This window comes from Lissotriton vulgaris, chromosome 2_1 (genome assembly GCF_964263255.1).
Source record: "Lissotriton vulgaris chromosome 2_1, aLisVul1.2, whole genome shotgun sequence".
NCBI lineage: Eukaryota > Metazoa > Chordata > Amphibia > Caudata > Salamandridae > Lissotriton > Lissotriton vulgaris.
In genome coordinates, this window is record NC_141687.1 from 2,025,975,777 (window position 1) to 2,025,993,093 (window position 17,317).

At 51.4% G+C, this 17,317-nt stretch overlaps 1 protein-coding gene across 1 annotated transcript in view; it reads right to left on the bottom strand.

The window, feature by feature from the left end:
- The window catches only part of LOC147733678 (transient receptor potential cation channel subfamily M member 7-like), a 1,990,815-nt gene that overhangs the window by 358,241 nt on the left and 1,615,257 nt on the right, over window positions 1-17,317 (bottom strand). The window contains exon 31 of the mRNA XM_086958252.1: window positions 11,121-11,146. Within this exon, the coding sequence (XP_086814378.1) occupies window positions 11,121-11,146 (26 nt within the window). The remainder of the gene's footprint in view (window positions 1-11,120; window positions 11,147-17,317) is intronic.

Here is a 17,317-nt window from a genome sequence, read left to right on the forward strand (position 1 = left end):
CGCTCCCTCAGGGACAAATGGATTAAAGATGGAATTAAACTGGACGACGAAGACTGGCAAGCAGCAGTCTCCTCCCCGGGGGAGGCTGAGGTTGGTGCAGTTAAAAATTCTACACAGAATATATATCACTGGATCAGATCTAGTACGGATGGGTAGATTGGACAATGGAGAGTGCAGACTCGGATGTGGGGAGGTGGGCACTTTTATCCATATAATATGGGAGTGTATGAGTATATAAACATATTGGCAACTAGTGCATCGCACTATCCGGGACGTACTCACAGTTGACCTGCAACCCGATACCCGCAGATGTATAAAACATTTGGGAACCGACAGACCTCACCTGCTATACCAGGCAATGAGCAACCCTGGCATTAATGATTGCTAAGCGAAATATAGCGCAAAACTGGGGGGCCCGCAAACCGCCGACACTAAACAAATGGTAAGAAGACTTGGACTGGTGCATGTTCAGGGAAAAGTCAGTATATGTGGCCAGAGGGTGTCCTGGGAAGTGGAACAAGCTATTGGGGCCTTGGAACACGTATAGGGGAAGTATTTGTATCCCACCAGTAATTCAAAATGATGAAGAGACTCTAGAAACACCTTAACTGTCAGGATTTGTAACCCAGATCACAACATTGGAACACTTATAATTTCTTGCTTTTGTCGTACAAAGATATGTAATGTCGATTTGTTTACAATAAAAAGAAATATTAACAAAAAAAACAAAGCCAATAGGTCTGGATTTAAAGGGTGTTGTATGGTAATGTGAAGTATTAAAAGTAAATAGCATGGAAGCGGATATGCATTTGTGAGGAAGCAAAAAACTGTAAAGTGATATTGGTGTGGGTTAAAAGGTCAGGTGACGGGTGCACCATCAAGCGGACCTAAAAATTCATGCAGGGTAATGACTGCCCTCCTCTCATCCGAGCTTCTACCAGAGAAAAACAACACAACTGTTCTAGTTAGCTGAAACACTTTAACAGCATTCCAATGTCTTGCGTGTACACCTGAAAGTTTAAGCTTGTACGACTGGATAATCAGAATTATCACAGCTACACTGAGGGCAAGCTCTTTTGATAGGGAAGGTTTGTGCTTCCACAATTAACATGTACTCCTGGCTCTCACCTGGAGGGCACAGTCAAAGCCCCTCTCTAATGATGCTCACATAATTATTTGGTGACAGCTGCGCTGTCAAGCCAGACTGTAAAAACTGATCCAATGTTTGAGTGGAAGGGGGCTGGCTTCCTCGTCATAGGGAACATCACATGCCATGTAATAAGTCTTAAAAGATTTTTCACTCACAAGACTGTATAGCCGTTGCCATCATATGACGTGACTGACCTCACGCCATAACAAATGTTGATTGTGATATTCCACAACTGCCATCTGTGGATTGTGTTTGAATACTTCAAGGTAGAGGACTATGTGCTTATCCTGAACAGATACACAGTAGAACAAGCATTGGCATAGCCAATAGGTCTCGCTTTTGGGACCTTATAAGTATTAAGTTATGCAGCATTAACTGTTGCATGGCTAAACACTTATAAGGTCCCAAAGGCGAGACCTATTGGCTACGCCATTGTTTGTTTAAGTACGGGTCTGACTAAACCCCTAGGACAGCCTGCGCTGACCCTGAAGGAGAGAGGGTGGTCTGTACCACAGACAGTGCGAGCAGTGCCAGCGAGGCGTGCCTATCAAGTGCAACAGGTGCAGTTGCACCCGACCAGCGGTAGTGAGGAACCCATTGCATAGCGCTTGCTGCGGTCATTTACTACCCAACCTAGACAAAAGGGTGCCATTTGCTTGTTGGCATTCAATGGCTCCACTGGCCCAACGTCCATAACACTGAACATCGAAGCATGGTGGAAGGACACACTCGCTTATCTCGCATACAAAACAGGTGCGGCGGGTGCAGCAGGAGGACAAGCTTCATTTACACAAAAACACAAGGAGAGAACAGCAGCACAAGCTGCAGCATTGCTGTGCAGTCAAGTGCATTTGCACCACAGTGAGGTTGCACAGCAGAGAACAACAGCAAAATTACTGCCCCACATAACGCATCGTCAAGGGCACGTAGCACAAGTTACTACTTGTGTAACGATATATCTGTAAGAGACATTAGTTAGTGATAGATTCCTTACCTTAGAATATCCCCAGGCGTCAGACTGGATCCGGAAACTTTTGCGTAGCAATACCCCTGCGCGCCGGTAGGCGTCGTCTGCGGCTCCGCGTCCGTCGTCGGCGTCGTGAGCGCCGGGATGACGTCGTCGGAGTACTTAGACGGCGCCCATGCGCGCTGACGTCAGTTCTGACACACAGCTTTTCCGCGCCAGATACGCAGAGCCATGATAGAACTAACACTGGTGCCATGAAACTAGGGCCCTGAAAGGGGATGACCTTAACCCTAGATATCGGTTCGCAGAACGGGGAGGATGGGTGAGTCGGTAAGGAATCTATCACTAACTAATGTCTCTTACAGATATATCGTTACACAAGTAGTAACTTGTGCATCTGAAAGAGACACGTTAGTGATAGATTCCTTACCTTAGAATAGATACCCCAGCAATACCAACCCCGGTGGTGGGTCTGCGAACCAATATCACACCAGAAAGTCCTGGAGGACGGAACGGCCAAAGAAGCCATCCCTCCGGACTTGACTGTCCAGGCAGTAGTGTCTTGCGAACGTGTGCAGCGAGGCCCACGTAGCTGCCTGGCAAATGTCCTGCAGGGGGACACCACGGCCCAGGGCAGTTGTCGTTGCCGTGGCCCGAGTGGAGTGAGCCCGCAATCCAGCCGGGGGCTCCTTCCTCGCCATGGAGTAACATGCTTGGATACACAAGATGATCCACCTAGAGATGGTCCTCTTGTGCACAGCCTTACCCTTCTTTGCGCCCACGTAACCAACAAGGAGTTGGTCATCCACCCGGAATTGGCGTGTGCGATCTAGGTAGTAGGAGAGCGCATGTTTTGGATCCAGACGGTGGAGCCTCTCTTCCTCCTTCGAGGGATGCGGAGGCGGAAAGAAAGTGGGCAAGGTAATGGACTGCCCGATGTGGAAGGCCGTAACAACCTTGGGCAGAAAGGAAGGTCGTGTACGTAACACCACCTTGTCAGGATGCACAGCCAGGAAAGGTGGAGAAGAAGAAAGAGCCTGGAGCTCACTCACTCTCCTGGCAGAGGTGATGGCAACCAGGAAGGCAGTCTTCAGAGTAAGGAGACGAAGAGGACAGTTATGCAGTGGCTCAAAGGGAGCACACATCAGATAAGTGAGAACAGGATTCAAGTCCCACTGGGGCATCACAAAGGGAACAGGAGGGACCATGTGCGTGATGCCCTTCAGAAATCTACTTACAATAGGGGACTTGAATAAAGAAGGCTGATCTGGTAGCCTCAAGAAGGCTGATAGAGCAGAAAGGTACCCTTTAAGAGTGCCCAGAGCAGAACTCTGCTGGGCAAGAGAAAGAAGGAAGAGGAGAACCTCAGAAAGGGGTGCCGAGAGAGGATCCACAGCCTTTGCTGTGCACCATGCCACAAATCTGTTCCACCGGCAGGCGTATACCGACTTTGTGGAGGGACGCCTGGCTGCCAGAATGATATCACAGACTTCAGGAGGCAAGTTAAATGGCCTCAACTGCCGCCGCTCAATCTCCAAGCTTGTAGGTGGAGACTGGACAGGTTCGGGTGCAGGACCGTCCCCTGCTGCTGCGACAGAAGGTCCTCACGAAGAGGCAGACGAATCGGGGGATCGACTGACATGCTGAGTAGCTCGGGATACCAGTATCTTCGTGCCCAGTCCGGAGCCACAAGGATAACTTGGGCCCGGTCGCGCCTGATCTTCTTCAGCACTCTGGGCAGAAGTGGTATAGGCGGAAAGGCGTACAACAGACCGCAGCTCCACTAGCGACGAAAAGCGTCTCCGAGCGAGTGCCGCCTTGGAAATTCCAACGAGCAGAACTGATGACATTGCGCGTTCTCTTCTGTGGCGAATAGATCTAACCAAGGCTCTCCCCACTGCTGAAAGAGACCTTGCGCCACGTCCGAGTTCAGACGCCATTCGTGATCCATCATGCACCGGCGGCTGAGTTCGTCCGCCCTGGCATTCAGAGAGCCTGCCAGGTGTTGAACCACCAGGGTCACGCCCTGATGTTCCAGCCACTGCCAGAGGCGCAGAGCCTCCTGGCAGAGGGTCCACGACCCCACCCCGCCTTGCTTGTTGCAGTACCACATGGCGGTGGTGTTGTCGGTGAACACTTGCACTACGCTCCCCCGGACAGAGGGGAGGAATGCCTTCAGTGCTAGACGAATCGCCCGCAGCTCCAGAAGGTTGATATGGAGCCGGGACTCCGCCGGAGACCAGAGGCCTCTGATCTCCGCCTCTCCCATGTGGCCTCCCCAGCCCTGGAGGGACGCGTCCGTCACAACTACGTGCTCCGGCTGGGGTAGGGAGAGGGGTCTGCCACTGACCCAGTCGCGGTCCGTGAGCCACCACTGCAGTTGTCTCGCAGTGCCCTCCGGGATCAGGACATGATCGGACAGGTTGCCCTGATGCTGGGCCCACTGAAACTTCAGGTCCCACTGCAGAGCCCGCATCCGCCACCTGGCGTGACGCACCAGAAGGATGCAGGAGGCCATCAGTCCCAGAAGCCGCAGCGTCAACCTGACCGAGACCCGGGATAACGGCTGGAAGATGGGAACCAGAGCCTGAATATCCCGAACCCGCTGTTCGGGTGGGTAAACCCGAAACCGCGCCGAGTCGAGAACCGCTCCGATGAAGAGGAGCTTCTGAGAGGGACACAGGTGTGACTTCGGCACATTGATGGAGAACCCCAGCAAATGCAGGAGGTCGGCCGTAGTCTGGAGGTGGCTGACGACTGTCTGGGGCGAGCCCGCCTTCAACAACCAGTCGTCGAGGTAGGGGAAGACTGATACCCCCTGCCTGCGCAGATGGGCTGCGACCACCGCCAACACCTTCGTGAACACCCGTGGGGCGCTGGTAAGGCCGAAGGGGAGCACGGTAAACTGAAAGTGCTCTTGGCCTACCGTGAACCGCAGGTAACGCCGGTGGGCCGGCAGGAGGGGATGTGGAAATAGGCGTCCTGCAAGTCCAACGCTACCATCCAGTCTCCTGGGTCCAAGGCAGCCAGGACCTGAGCCAAAGGGAGCATCTTGAACTTCTCCGTCCGGAGGAAGCCGTTGACGTTCCGCAGATCCAAGATAGGGCGTAGGCCCCCTTTGCCCTTCTTGGGTACCAGAAAGTAGTGGGAGTAACAACCACGTCCTACTTCTGGCCCAGGAACGCGCTCGATGGCCCTCTTGGCCAAGAGGGCCGAAACCTCCTCTTGCAGAAGTTGCAAGTGATCCCCCGACACACGGTGGTATTGAGGTGGCATGGATGGAGGGGATGACTCGAAGGGGAGGGAGAAGCCCCTTCGGACAATTTGCAGCACCCACCTGTCCGAAGTGACTGTATGCCAGTGGGAGAGGTGATGGCGAACCCTGCCTCCCACAGGCGTCACATGGGCCTGAAAACTCGGACTAGGAAGGTTTTGAGGCAGGGGCTGCTGAGGGAGGTGTGGACTGGCCTCGCCGCTGGCCCCGACCACCGCCACGGCGGTTCCCACGTCCGCCACCGTGTTGCTGAACATTCTGCGGCGCGTGGCTGACGGTACGTGGTGGGGCGCCCCTTCCGTGGCCACGAAAGGAGCGAAAGGCACCCGATTGCTGGCGTGGGGCCGTAAGGCCCAAGGACTTGGCCGTGGCCCTGGAGTCCTTGAAACGTTCCAGCGCATGGTCTGCCTTGTCGCCGAAGAGGCGACGGCCATCAAACGGCATGTCCAGGAGGGTGGCCTGGACATCGGCCGAGAAGTTGGCGGACCTCAACCAGGCGTGGCATCGAACCGCCACCGTCGTTGCCTTCGCCCTGCCCAGTGAGTCCGTAGTATCCAGCCCACACCGGATAGAAAAGCGTGCTGCATCTCGGCCGTCCGCCAGGGCTTGGCTGAGTTTAGCCTGGACCTCCTCCGGGCATCTAGGCAGCACCTCCGCAACCGTGTCCCACAGGGTGTGGGTGTAGCGGCCCAAGAGACAGGCGGTGTTCACAGACCGCAGCCCTAGGCTCACAGACGAGAAAACCATCTTCCCGAACTGTTCATATCTCTTGGATTCCCTGTCGGGCGGGGCCGACGGGAATGCGGTTTGGGAGTTTGAGGCCTGGATGACCAGACTCTCGGGGGTGGGATGGGTGGACAAAAAGCATGGGTCGCCCGGTGCCGGGCGGTAGCGTCTGGCCACGTTCCTGTCCACAGGGGGGCCTGTGACGGGCTTGGACCAAGTGCCCAGAAGAACGTCACACAAGGCCTCATTGAACGGCAGGAGGGGCTCCGCGGAGCCGGACTGCTGTTTGAGAACCTCAGTGAGGAGATTAGTCCTCACGGCCGCGACGGGGAGCTGAAGGTTTAAGGCCTTAGCTGCCTTCGTCAACACTACGCTGTAAGCAGAACCCGCCTCCGAAGCCACAGTCGGGGGCGACGTAAATCCAGTGTCTGGCGAGGTGTCAATACCACTGGCCTCCCCAAGCTCATATGTCCAGTCCTGATGTGACTGGCAATCACGTGCCAGAGGGTCCTCGGACCCCTCCCATTGCGCCTCGTCACCCGGCTCCTGGAGACCAGGATTAACAGCCAGGGCCTCCTTGTGGAGATAGAAGTCTCCAAAGGCCGACGGAATCGGCGCCCAGCGGCGCCCCTCCGACTCCTGAGTAGGACCGTAGGAAACATTGGGGGCGGCAACCACATCGGCTGCTGGGGACGACACCTGAAGGGACGGCGCCGGCGAGGTCGTAAGGTCGACCGGCGAGGTCCCGGATCCGGAGCCGGATCCAGCGAGGTCGTGCGGCGCCGGGACCGAAGTCGCCAGCGGCGCCGGGGCCGAAGCACCCGACGTCGTCGGGGCCGAAGCGCCCGACCCGGAAGGACCTCCAGACGGAGCCGATCGGCCCGAAGGCGCCACGGGAACCGACTGGGGAGGGAGGGACCTCATGGCCATGAGGTACCTCTCGACCTCCTCCTGCGACGCGCCATGCCCAGGGACCCGAAGGTGTGGGGCAGGCGGCGACGCTTGCGACTCCCGCGGAGCCGCGTGGGCGGTGTCGCCCGAGTCCCCGGCCGCATCGTGCGAGCGTCGGGGCGGGTCGGAGGATCGATGGTGTCGCTCCGACCTCTCATGCCTCTTACCTGAGGACTTGGAACCAGACGATCGGTGTCCACTCCCGGAACGTCGATGACTCCGACCTCGCGACCTGTCCCTCGACCTCCCGTGGGACCGGGACCGGGACCTGGAGCGGCGCGGGGCCGACTGCCTCAGCTCGAGACGCTTGCGGGACCGCTCCCGCCTAGCCTTCGATGTCAGGGCCCGGCAGTCGGAGCAGGATCGATCGTCGTGGTCGAGGCCTAAGCACTTCAGGCACCGGCGATGGGGGTCCGTGACCGACATGAGTCGGCCGCACTTCGAACAAGGCTTGAACCCGGGCATCCCTGGCACCAATAGTCGAGAAGTCGACTAAATAGAAGATCAAAAAGATCAAAAAGTTTTCAGTCAAAAAGTGACTGGGGGTAGAGCTTCTTCCGGATCTGCGCTAGCTGGCGCGGAAAAAAGAAGAACTGTGTGTCAGAACTGACGTCAGCGCGCATGGGCGCCGTCTAAGTACTCCGACGACGTCATCCCGGCGCTCACGATGCCGACGACGGACGCGGAGCCGCAGACGACGCCTACCGGCGCGCAGGGGTATTGCTACGCAAAAGTTTCCGGATCCAGTCTGACGCCTGGGGATATTCTAAGGTAAGGAATCTATCACTAACGTGTCTCTTTCAGATGAGCTATGTGACTGGAATCACAATACCCTGCTACTGCTGAGGGGGAGGGGGAGGGGGGGGCGTATGAGACTGCGGGGTTACCTTCCCCTGCTTGCTGTGCATCAGGGGCTAACCCTTTAGGCGTGCTTGTTGTGGCTCCAGTTGTTATGCACCTGCTACACCCTTATAAACTGCTTGTTCTGGTGGATTTGTGTCCTTGTGTGCTCTTGCTACATCTGCAGATGTCTTTCATTTTTGTGTGCTTGCCGTGGACTCAGGATCTTGTTGTTGCCATGGCCCCTGGTGTGTCTTCTTTCAGTACGTGTCTCCTCAGGCGTTTTTCCAGTTTGCTGTGCCTGTGGGTGCTGGTTATGTCCATGCCTGCTTGATTTGGGGTTTGTTGTGCCTGCAGGGGTTTGTCGTTCTGTGCTTTCTATGCCCGTTAGCTGTTTCAGTGCTTTCTATGTCCGATAGCTGTTCAGTGCATGCCCTACCTGTGTCTATTTGTCGTTTCTCGTGTCGCTACTATCTCAGGTGATTGGTTTGTCTATGCTTGCAATCCCTATATTTGCCTGTTGCTTCGGTGCTGGGTGGCATCTCAGACCCCAGTTGTTCCTGTACTTACTGTGGGCAGATGCCTGTTCCCTCGCTTGCTCTGTCCTAAATCTATGCTTGATGTTCCTGGGCTTACAGGTGCATGTTTTTTTTGTTGCTCCGTATTTAAGTGCTCGCCCTGCCCGGGTTAGCTTATTATTTCTTAAATTGCCTCGTCCATGGGCGTTTGTTATTTCTATCTACCTCTGTACTCCCTGGGTTCCCTCAATTAAGTGATTTATTTGTATTAATCTGTCTTTGCACTAGCTGTAGGTGTCGCTAGCTGTATACGCCGGGTGTTAAAGCTTTTCTATTCATAACTGGAGATGGATGGAACTTGAATTGGATATAGACAGCCCAGGTTAAATCCCAAATTAAGAGATTATCGCTATCACACTGTAGTTTGAGAACTCCAAAGCCCTGCTTCAGCTCAGCACCATGTTGCAGACTTTCGCTGCCCAGGCGGAGGACTTTACTGCCTCGGTTCAAACTTCCACAGCTTCGTTTCTGGCATTACTACCTCGTCTAGATTCAGGTCACTGAGTGCCTTTCTCAGAACTTCACATCCTCCTATCAGTACTTTACTCTGCACGGCTAAGGCACCGCTGTCGTGCACTTCCTCGTCTGTTTTAACAGGACTTCCGCAGCTTTAGACACTCCCATGGCGCATGCTTCTCAGAATTCCAGCAGCCAGACTTGCCTGGACCAGGGCACCCTCTCATGGAGGTAGCAGACAGATAACCCCTCCAGGCACCCGCAGCGAGGGGAAAATAAGGAGTAGTCAAACCTTTGTCCAATCACATCACAGGGTCCTACAGAGGATGTGACGGACGTCCCTGCTGGTGCTGTGGTGGTCGGTGCCTACATTCGTCAGCCGACAGTCAGTTGCAGCTGTCCCCGGGCAGGGTTCGCGGTTATCTCTCTGATTGAGCGCGCATGGCGCATTTTGAATGAGGGCGCAGGGAGATGCATTGAGTAACAGTTAGAGCATTGACAATAACGCAGGTAACCTGCAGGGGTAATGGTTTAGAGGTAAGACATGCATGATTTCGAACAAAGGAGATAGCAGAGTCATCTGTAGAGGCAGACAACACAGGCACATTAACTAGTCGGGGGCCCCAGACGTCCAATTTCTTTGAGGCTGTTGGTGACAACGTAACGGCAGCTGCAGCAGAAGGTTGGCGCTTCTGTGACGTCTAAAATATTGATAGAGGCAGTGCTTAATTTCTTTAAAAACAATCGTGCCGAAGAGGAGGAGGCAGCGGGGGGGGGGGGGGGGGGGGGGGAGGAGAGGAGGGGGCCTGCGCCTGTTTCCCATGCAGAAGCGAGCAGGACCCATCTGTAAGCTCGCTCCCGCAAGGGAATCGCTAAACATGCATGCGTTGTCATTCAAAGCAATGCAACGCATACACGTTTTTGGACTCCAAACCTAATCGATTTCAAGAGGTCTTTTTCCTATGCAGTGAATGCGTGCTGCGTAGATGAGACCTAAAAACTAGGGGTGGGTGGAATGTTTCGTTCCACCCACGGAATTGGCAGAATTTTGGCCACTTCACGTTACTTTCTGTTGAGGAGATCTGGACAAATTCCACCAATTGCCGCATGGTGTAATCTTTCTGCTGCGAGGTTCTAGAATATTTGAGTGAGATTTGGTGTCCACTAGAGTGTTTATTCAACGTGGATGGTTGCCGGCGTTCGCAATCAGAAGGCCATCGCTTGAGTAGATTTGCTGCCACTCGAGTAGACTTTTTACTGGAGAAGCAACAAAATCAACTCAAATGGCTGAGCGCTCTTGAGCAACGCATGGTGCCATTCACGCAGATTTTCCAGCACTAAATTGTAGCACAAGCTTCATATTTTCTGCCTATTGGCAGAAGTCTGCGGAATCTCTTAAGAGTTTTTCTGTAACTCTGCGGAATTCCTCAGATTTCAACTCCACGAGTTCCACCCACCACTAAGCCAATCAATGAATCAAATAAGAAGAATCAATCCATATTCTTATGAAACTTAAAAGAATTAGAGCACCAACAATGATTGTTGATCCCTTCTGATAGCTCCAATCTGCAAACAAGCACTGCTTCTAACTAACGCCACCAGCTGGTGCTCCAGATAAAATGGTCAAAGAGTTCCAGACTGACAGTTCAGAATGCTTCCAGAACGAAGAATCTGCATGAGACATTAAGAGTTCTTTGAGGTGAGGGTCAGTTTACGTAGATTATTTTAGCCTCAATCATAGGGCAGCACATCCTGGTAAATAAATTAAAATCTAGCTAGACTGGATTGTGAATGATAGTGTTCTATTCCAGACTTTACTAAAAGTGACTGTTTTTTTTCATCCACTGCAGTTTTTTTCCCTTTAAAAAAATGCAGGGCTGAAATTTTCTATGGCCAAGCCTTTATTATTTTCTTGTCAGTGAACTCTAGTATTTTAGGGAATCTTGCCCTGGAAATAATGCAAAAGTGCAGAAGAACAATAATTAGCCAGAGTTACTGTGCCTTCCTTTTCTAATATGAAGTTCTCAATTATAGAGCACCGTAGGCACAGAACACATAGTTATTTCCTAGACACTATGTTCAGCTGCAGATCTACTCAAACCTTAGTAACATAACAACCGTTTTTTGGTACACTTAAAACAAAAAAGAAAGTTTAGTAATAAAAGAATAAAAACGTACCATTCAAAGCATCTTCTTCAGGTGATCTATGAAAAATATATACAGTAATGTTTAGCTGCACATGACAATTTTTTCTTTATATGTTAACTATATGTATGTATTTTCTTTAAGGTATTTACTCAATAATCCTTCAATGCTTTACAGATTCAACATTATTTGACACATTTACCTCTACAAAGACAGAAGAGATCAAAAGAAAAGGCTACGTACCTGCAGTAACACTATTTCTGATGGATACTTTATCTAAACGCAGATTTTTCACCTTTAAAATAATCCCAGATGTCAGATCAAGACTTGGAAAAGAAAAGAAATGACGTCAGCGCACAGGCGTGGCACCAGTATACAGCTCAGCACCGTCTCTTCTGCGACTGGCACATGGGATTAGTCTAAAGGTGTGGAATCTGAGTTACAAATATCCATAATGTACCTTTTTACAGATTCTAAGTCACTCTTCAGCATCACACATTTCTTAAAATACTGTAGCCTCCTTGGATCAAGCTGATAGTGGCAGGAACATTTTTAAGCCAGCAAAATGAAAAAACACATTTCAATTGAAAACAAGTGAATGAAGGCCAGGGGGAGTGACTAGAGAATCTAGTATGATCAGAACACCCGCAAGGCACATCAATTAAAATAAGGAACACAGAGCCAGATGTACGAAATCACAAATTAATGACTGCTTAATAGCAAATTTTAAAAAGTTTAATATGAATGGGTTTCATTATCTATCACATAAAGATTCATATTTTCTATTGAGTGGGTATGTCATACGTTTCAATGAGGGATTCTTTAAAATAACGATGAATCAATATTCCGCATTTCAAAATATGAATCAGAAATAGCAAAAATTGCTGAGAGTCGCAAATTGCAGCCATTGAAGGGGCAGCTACTGGTGACATAAAATCCATGAATTTCCCTGGAGAGCTTGGGAGGGCAGAACCGTTGAGAAACTGGAAATAGCTAGTCAGAATCCACATGGAGGAGACAATAATAGCCGGAAGAGGAAAAGAAAGTTTGGTGACAGTGAATTTGAATAACATGTAATAACCTTTCTGGTGGATACTTTATGTTACTGCTTAATCCTTAAATTGTGAATATTCTCCAGGTGTCAATGTAGAGTCGGAAACTTTAGAAGCAGTATTCTTGTGTGCCAGCAGGTGGTGTTTTGAGGCTTGTGCCAATGTCGTTTCGTTCTGGAAGTGATGAATGGAGCAGCATATAAGTGCTGACCATGCGCTCTGATATCAGCTACTTTCTAGGCTGTCCGTGCACTCAGACACAGAGCTCGTAAGCAGATTGGCATCACCAGTGTGCAGATCTCTACATTTGTGGCATTATTAGAAGTGAAAAGAGACTGGTTTATAGAACGGGCAGTAAGAGGGTTGACGAAGAACCTGAAGTTGGATATGGATCAACAAGAGAGACACGTCGGAGGAAGCCTTGCTACAGAACAGAGGGCTTATTTAAATGCCAGCAAAGACTTGGTTGCTGGTACGAGGGACATACTTCGCCCCCCCAGAGTGGTTTTACTACACAACGTCACCGTTCTTCTAGGTGGATTAATGACTTACACACACCAGACCCATACTTAAGAAAAGACTTCTGGAATACACTTCATTTTTGGGCACAGTATACCCTGATGACTGTGTAATTATCACTGGAGCTCTAGCACCCATACCGGGTCGGAAATGCAACCGGAATTAAGGGTCTATACAAAGAGTATAGACCTGAAGAAGTCGCTGCGCACAACCATTAAGCGCAACAAAACTTGTGTTGGCTAAGGATGTCAAGATTAAACTGAAATGACTGTTTCAGCGGAGGAACAAGCGTGTTTTTTGTTACTGTTAATAATATATATATAACATACACTGTTGCCGTGTGCAAGGGATTGCTGCTTTAGTTTATCAGTGATTATCCACACGTTTGGGAGGAGGGTGGCTATCCCTACCCTTCTGCAGCGCAATTCTAATTTTTCACTAGCAAACACCCACTGTGTATTTCCCATGAGCACCTTTACCCTATATAATCTACTATCCGAAAATTCCCCATCTAGAGATAGTATGCTTTTGGACAGCCCGACCTTTCTTGGCATCCACATAGCCAACGAAAAGCTGATTGTCCACCCGGAAATCTTTAGTGCGGTCAAAATAGAAGGACAACGCATGCTTTGGGTCCAGACGGTGGAGTCTCTCTTCCTCCTTTGAAGGGTGCTGAGGTGGGAAAAAAGGAAGGCAGAGTGATAGCTTGTCCTATGTGAAAAGGAGTAACTACTCATGGAAAGAACGAGGGTCCTGCCCTAAGCACCACTTTGTCCGGATGCACATAGAAGAAAGGGGGCTTGGAAGAAAGAGCCTGAAGCTCACTCACCCTCCGAGCAGAGGTGATGGCAACAATTGAAGGCTTGAGTGTCATGGCTGAAGAGTGAGGAGCCTGAGAGGACAGCTGTAAAGAGGCTCGAAGAGAGCGCACATAACATACGTTAAGACAGATTTAAGTCCCACTGGGGCATTATGGAAAGAGATTGAGGAAAAAGATGAGTAATGCCCTAAAAGAGTCTATTTACAATACTGAACATTAAGCCAAGATGGCTGATCTGGTAGCCGAAGGTAAGCAGAGATGTCCGCAAGATAGCCTTTAAGAGTGCCCAGGGCAGAGCCATGCTAGGCCAAAGAAAGCATATACACAAAAGAACCACTGAAAGATTGGCAGAAAGGGGATCTACAACCTTTGCTGTGCACCATGCCACAAATGAATTCCATCGGCAGGCATATACTGTTTTAGTGGAGCGCCGCCTGGGTGACATTACAGACTTCGGGTGGAAGGACATAAGCTGTCAACTGTTGCCGCTTAATCTCCACGCAAGGAGGTGGAGGCTGGATAGGTTCGGGTGGAGAAACCTCCCCTGTTGCTGCGACAGAAGATCCTCCCGAAGAGGCAGTCAGATCGGAGGATCGATGGCCATGCTCAGGAGCTTTGGGTACCAGACTTTTTATGCCCATTCCGGAACCACAGGAATAACTTGGGCCTGGTCGGGCTTGATCTTCTTCAGCATTCGAGGTAGAAATGGAACATGCGGAAAGGTGTACAGGAGGCCACAGTTCCACTTGTGCCGAAAAGCGCCGCCTAGCGAGATTCACCTTGGAAATTCCAACGTGCAGAATTGCTGACATTGCACGTTCTCTTCGGTGGTGAGTAAATCTAACCAAGGCTCTTCCCACTGCTGAAAGACCTTGCACCACCTCCGAGTGAAGATGCCATTCGTGATCCATCATGCACCTGCGGCTGAGTTTGTCCGCCCTGGCTTTCAGTGAACCTGCCAGGTGTTGAACCACCAGGGATATGCCCTGATGTTCCAGTCAAGTCCAGAGGTGCAGGGACTCGACATATGGTCCACAACCCCACCCTGCCCTGTTCGTTGTAATGCCACATGGCGGTGGTGTTGTGCGTGAACACCTGCACTGCTCTTTCCCGGACAAAGGGAAGGAATGCCTTTAGTGCAAGATGGATAGCTGGGAGCTCCAGAAGGTTGATGTGGAGAGCGGACTCCACCAGAGACCAGCGGCCTCTGACCTCCACCTCTCCCATGTGCCGCCCCATCCCAGAAGGGATGAGTCTGTAACCACTGTGCGTTCTAGTTGGGGAAGGGGGAGGTGGAGGGATCTGCCGTTGACCCAATCCTGGTTTGTGAGCCACCATTGCAAATGCTATGCAGTGTCCTCCGAGATCTGGACATAATCAGACAGATTCCCCTGATGCTGCACCCACTGGAACTTCAGGTCCCATTGCAGAGCTCGCATATGCCATCTGGCATGATCGACTAGCAGGATACAGGCGGCCATGAGGCCCAGCAGCCTCAAGGTCATTCTGACCGAAACCCGGGATAGAGGCTGAAAGATCGGAGTCATAGCCTGAATATCGCAGACACGCTGTTCGGGAGGATAAACCCGAAACTGCGTTGTGTCCTGAACTGCTCCGATAAAGAGGAGCTTCCTAGAGGGAATCAGGTGCGACTTTGGCACGTTGATGGAGAACCACAGCAAATGCAGGTTGTCGGCTGTTTTCTGGAGGTGGGAGATGACTTGCTGGGGCAAGCACGCCTTCAACCACCAGTCGTCGAGATCGGGGAAGACTGGAATCCCTGATATGCGCAGATGAGCTGCAACCGCCACCATCACTTTCGTGAACACCCGAGGGGTGCTGGTAAGGCCAAAGGGGAGCACAGTAAGCTGAAAGTGCTCCTGGCCTACCTTGAACCGCAGTTAACGCCAGTGAGCCAGCAAGACGGGTGGTGAAAATAAGCGCCCTGCAAGTCCAACGCTACCAACCAGTCTCTAGGGTCGAGGGCAGACAAGACCTGAGCGAGCGTCAACATTTTGAACCTCTCTTTCCGGAGGAAGTGCTTGACGTTCCTGAGATCCAAGGTAGGACGCAGGCCATAGTCCTTCTTGGGCACCGGAAAGTAGTGGGAATAGCAACCACAACCTACTTCTGGGAGTGGAACGTGCTTGATGGCCCCCAAGGCCAAGAGGCCCGAAGCTTCCTCTTGGAGAAAGGCAGGTGATCCCCGACAAATGATGGTACTGAGGTGGCATGTAGGGAGGGGTAGCCTCGAAGGTGAGGGAGTAGCCCCTTCGGACTATCTGAGGAACCCACCTGTCCGACGTGATGGTGCGCCAGTGGGGGAGGTGATAGGGGATCCGGCCACCCACTGGGATTTGGTGGCCTTGGAAGGTCGGACTAGGAGGGTTTGGAGGCTGATGCAGAGGGAGCTGTGGTGGACTAGCCAGCTCGCTGGCCCCCAGAACCACGCCGGTTGTTCCCACGTGTCCAACTGTGCTGGGGCTGTGGCTCTGGGCGGACTTAGCAGGGACCCTTTCCGTAGCCACGAAAGGGATGAAAGGCAGACTGTGCAGGGCGAGTGGTGGAGAGGCCCAAGGACCTGGATGTGGCTCGAGAGTCCTAGAAGAACTCTAGCGCGTGGTCTGCCTTGTCACCGAAAATGCGACAGCCATCAAAGAGCATGTCCATAAGTGTGGATTGTACATCCCTGGAAAAACCAGTCGAACACAACCAGGAGTAGCGCCGGAGTGCTACTGTTGTTGCAATCGATCTGCCCAGTGTGTCGGCGGTGTCCAGCCCACAGCGAATTGTAAACTTAGCTACATATCTCCCCTCGGCGATAGCACAGGAGAGCATGGCCCGGGCCTCCTCCGGGCACTGAGGCAGCACTTGCGCCACCGTATCCCACACAGAGTGGGAATAACAGCCCAACAGACATGTGGTGTTTACGGACCGCAGACCTAAGCTGGAGGAAGAAAACATCTTCTTACCTAGTTCATCCAGCATCTTGGAGTCCCTATCAGGGGGAGCTGTAGGGAAAGGTGCCCATGGACAAAGAGGCTTGGACCACCAAGCTCTCTGGGATAGGGTGCTGGGAGAGGAAAGTGAGTTGGGCCGGGCGGTGGCGTCGGGCAACCTTCCTATCCTCAGGAGTGTTGACCTGGTAAATGATGTCCACTATTCTAGTGGGCACCTTGCACCAGTCCAAAAGAACCTTATTGATGGTAGGTTATAGAGTCATAGAAAGGAAAATAGTTAAGTAGAGAAAAACCTACTTGTAGTGCGCACTGTTCCTACTGGAAAAGAGAACCTTTTTCCGCCAATAAATTCAAAACAGAAAAATAGATCAAACAGTAAACAATATGAGATATCACGTTCTATTATTTAATTCTAATTCATAGAACAACAGTTGGACTCTCGAGAGTCCAAAATCGTACCGGTTAACATCGGAGCATCGCATACCAGAGTCACGGAGTGACTATCGTTTAACCACCTCCACGTATCTTGAGTATATCTGGGCACCTTGCATCATAAATATCGCCATGCTCTTGGCTTCTTTGTGAAACACAAAGTGATTCACTGCCACCCTTCATCTTATATCCTGACACATGGAGTCTCTTGCGCTTTAATTATTATCTCAGTTCTCAATTCCGGGTTACAGCCGGCAACGCTTAAGTTGTACATTTTTTATCGTGATTACTGTACGGACCCGAGAGTTAAACATCTAAGTTCGCATCATTGCATTATAAGCACGTTACTTCCAATGCAGCGGCTTCAAGCTAACTAGGATTTTTCCCCTGAAGAAGGGTACCTTCGGGTCCCGAAATGCATCGGGCACCATGTCTTCAGAAAATCTC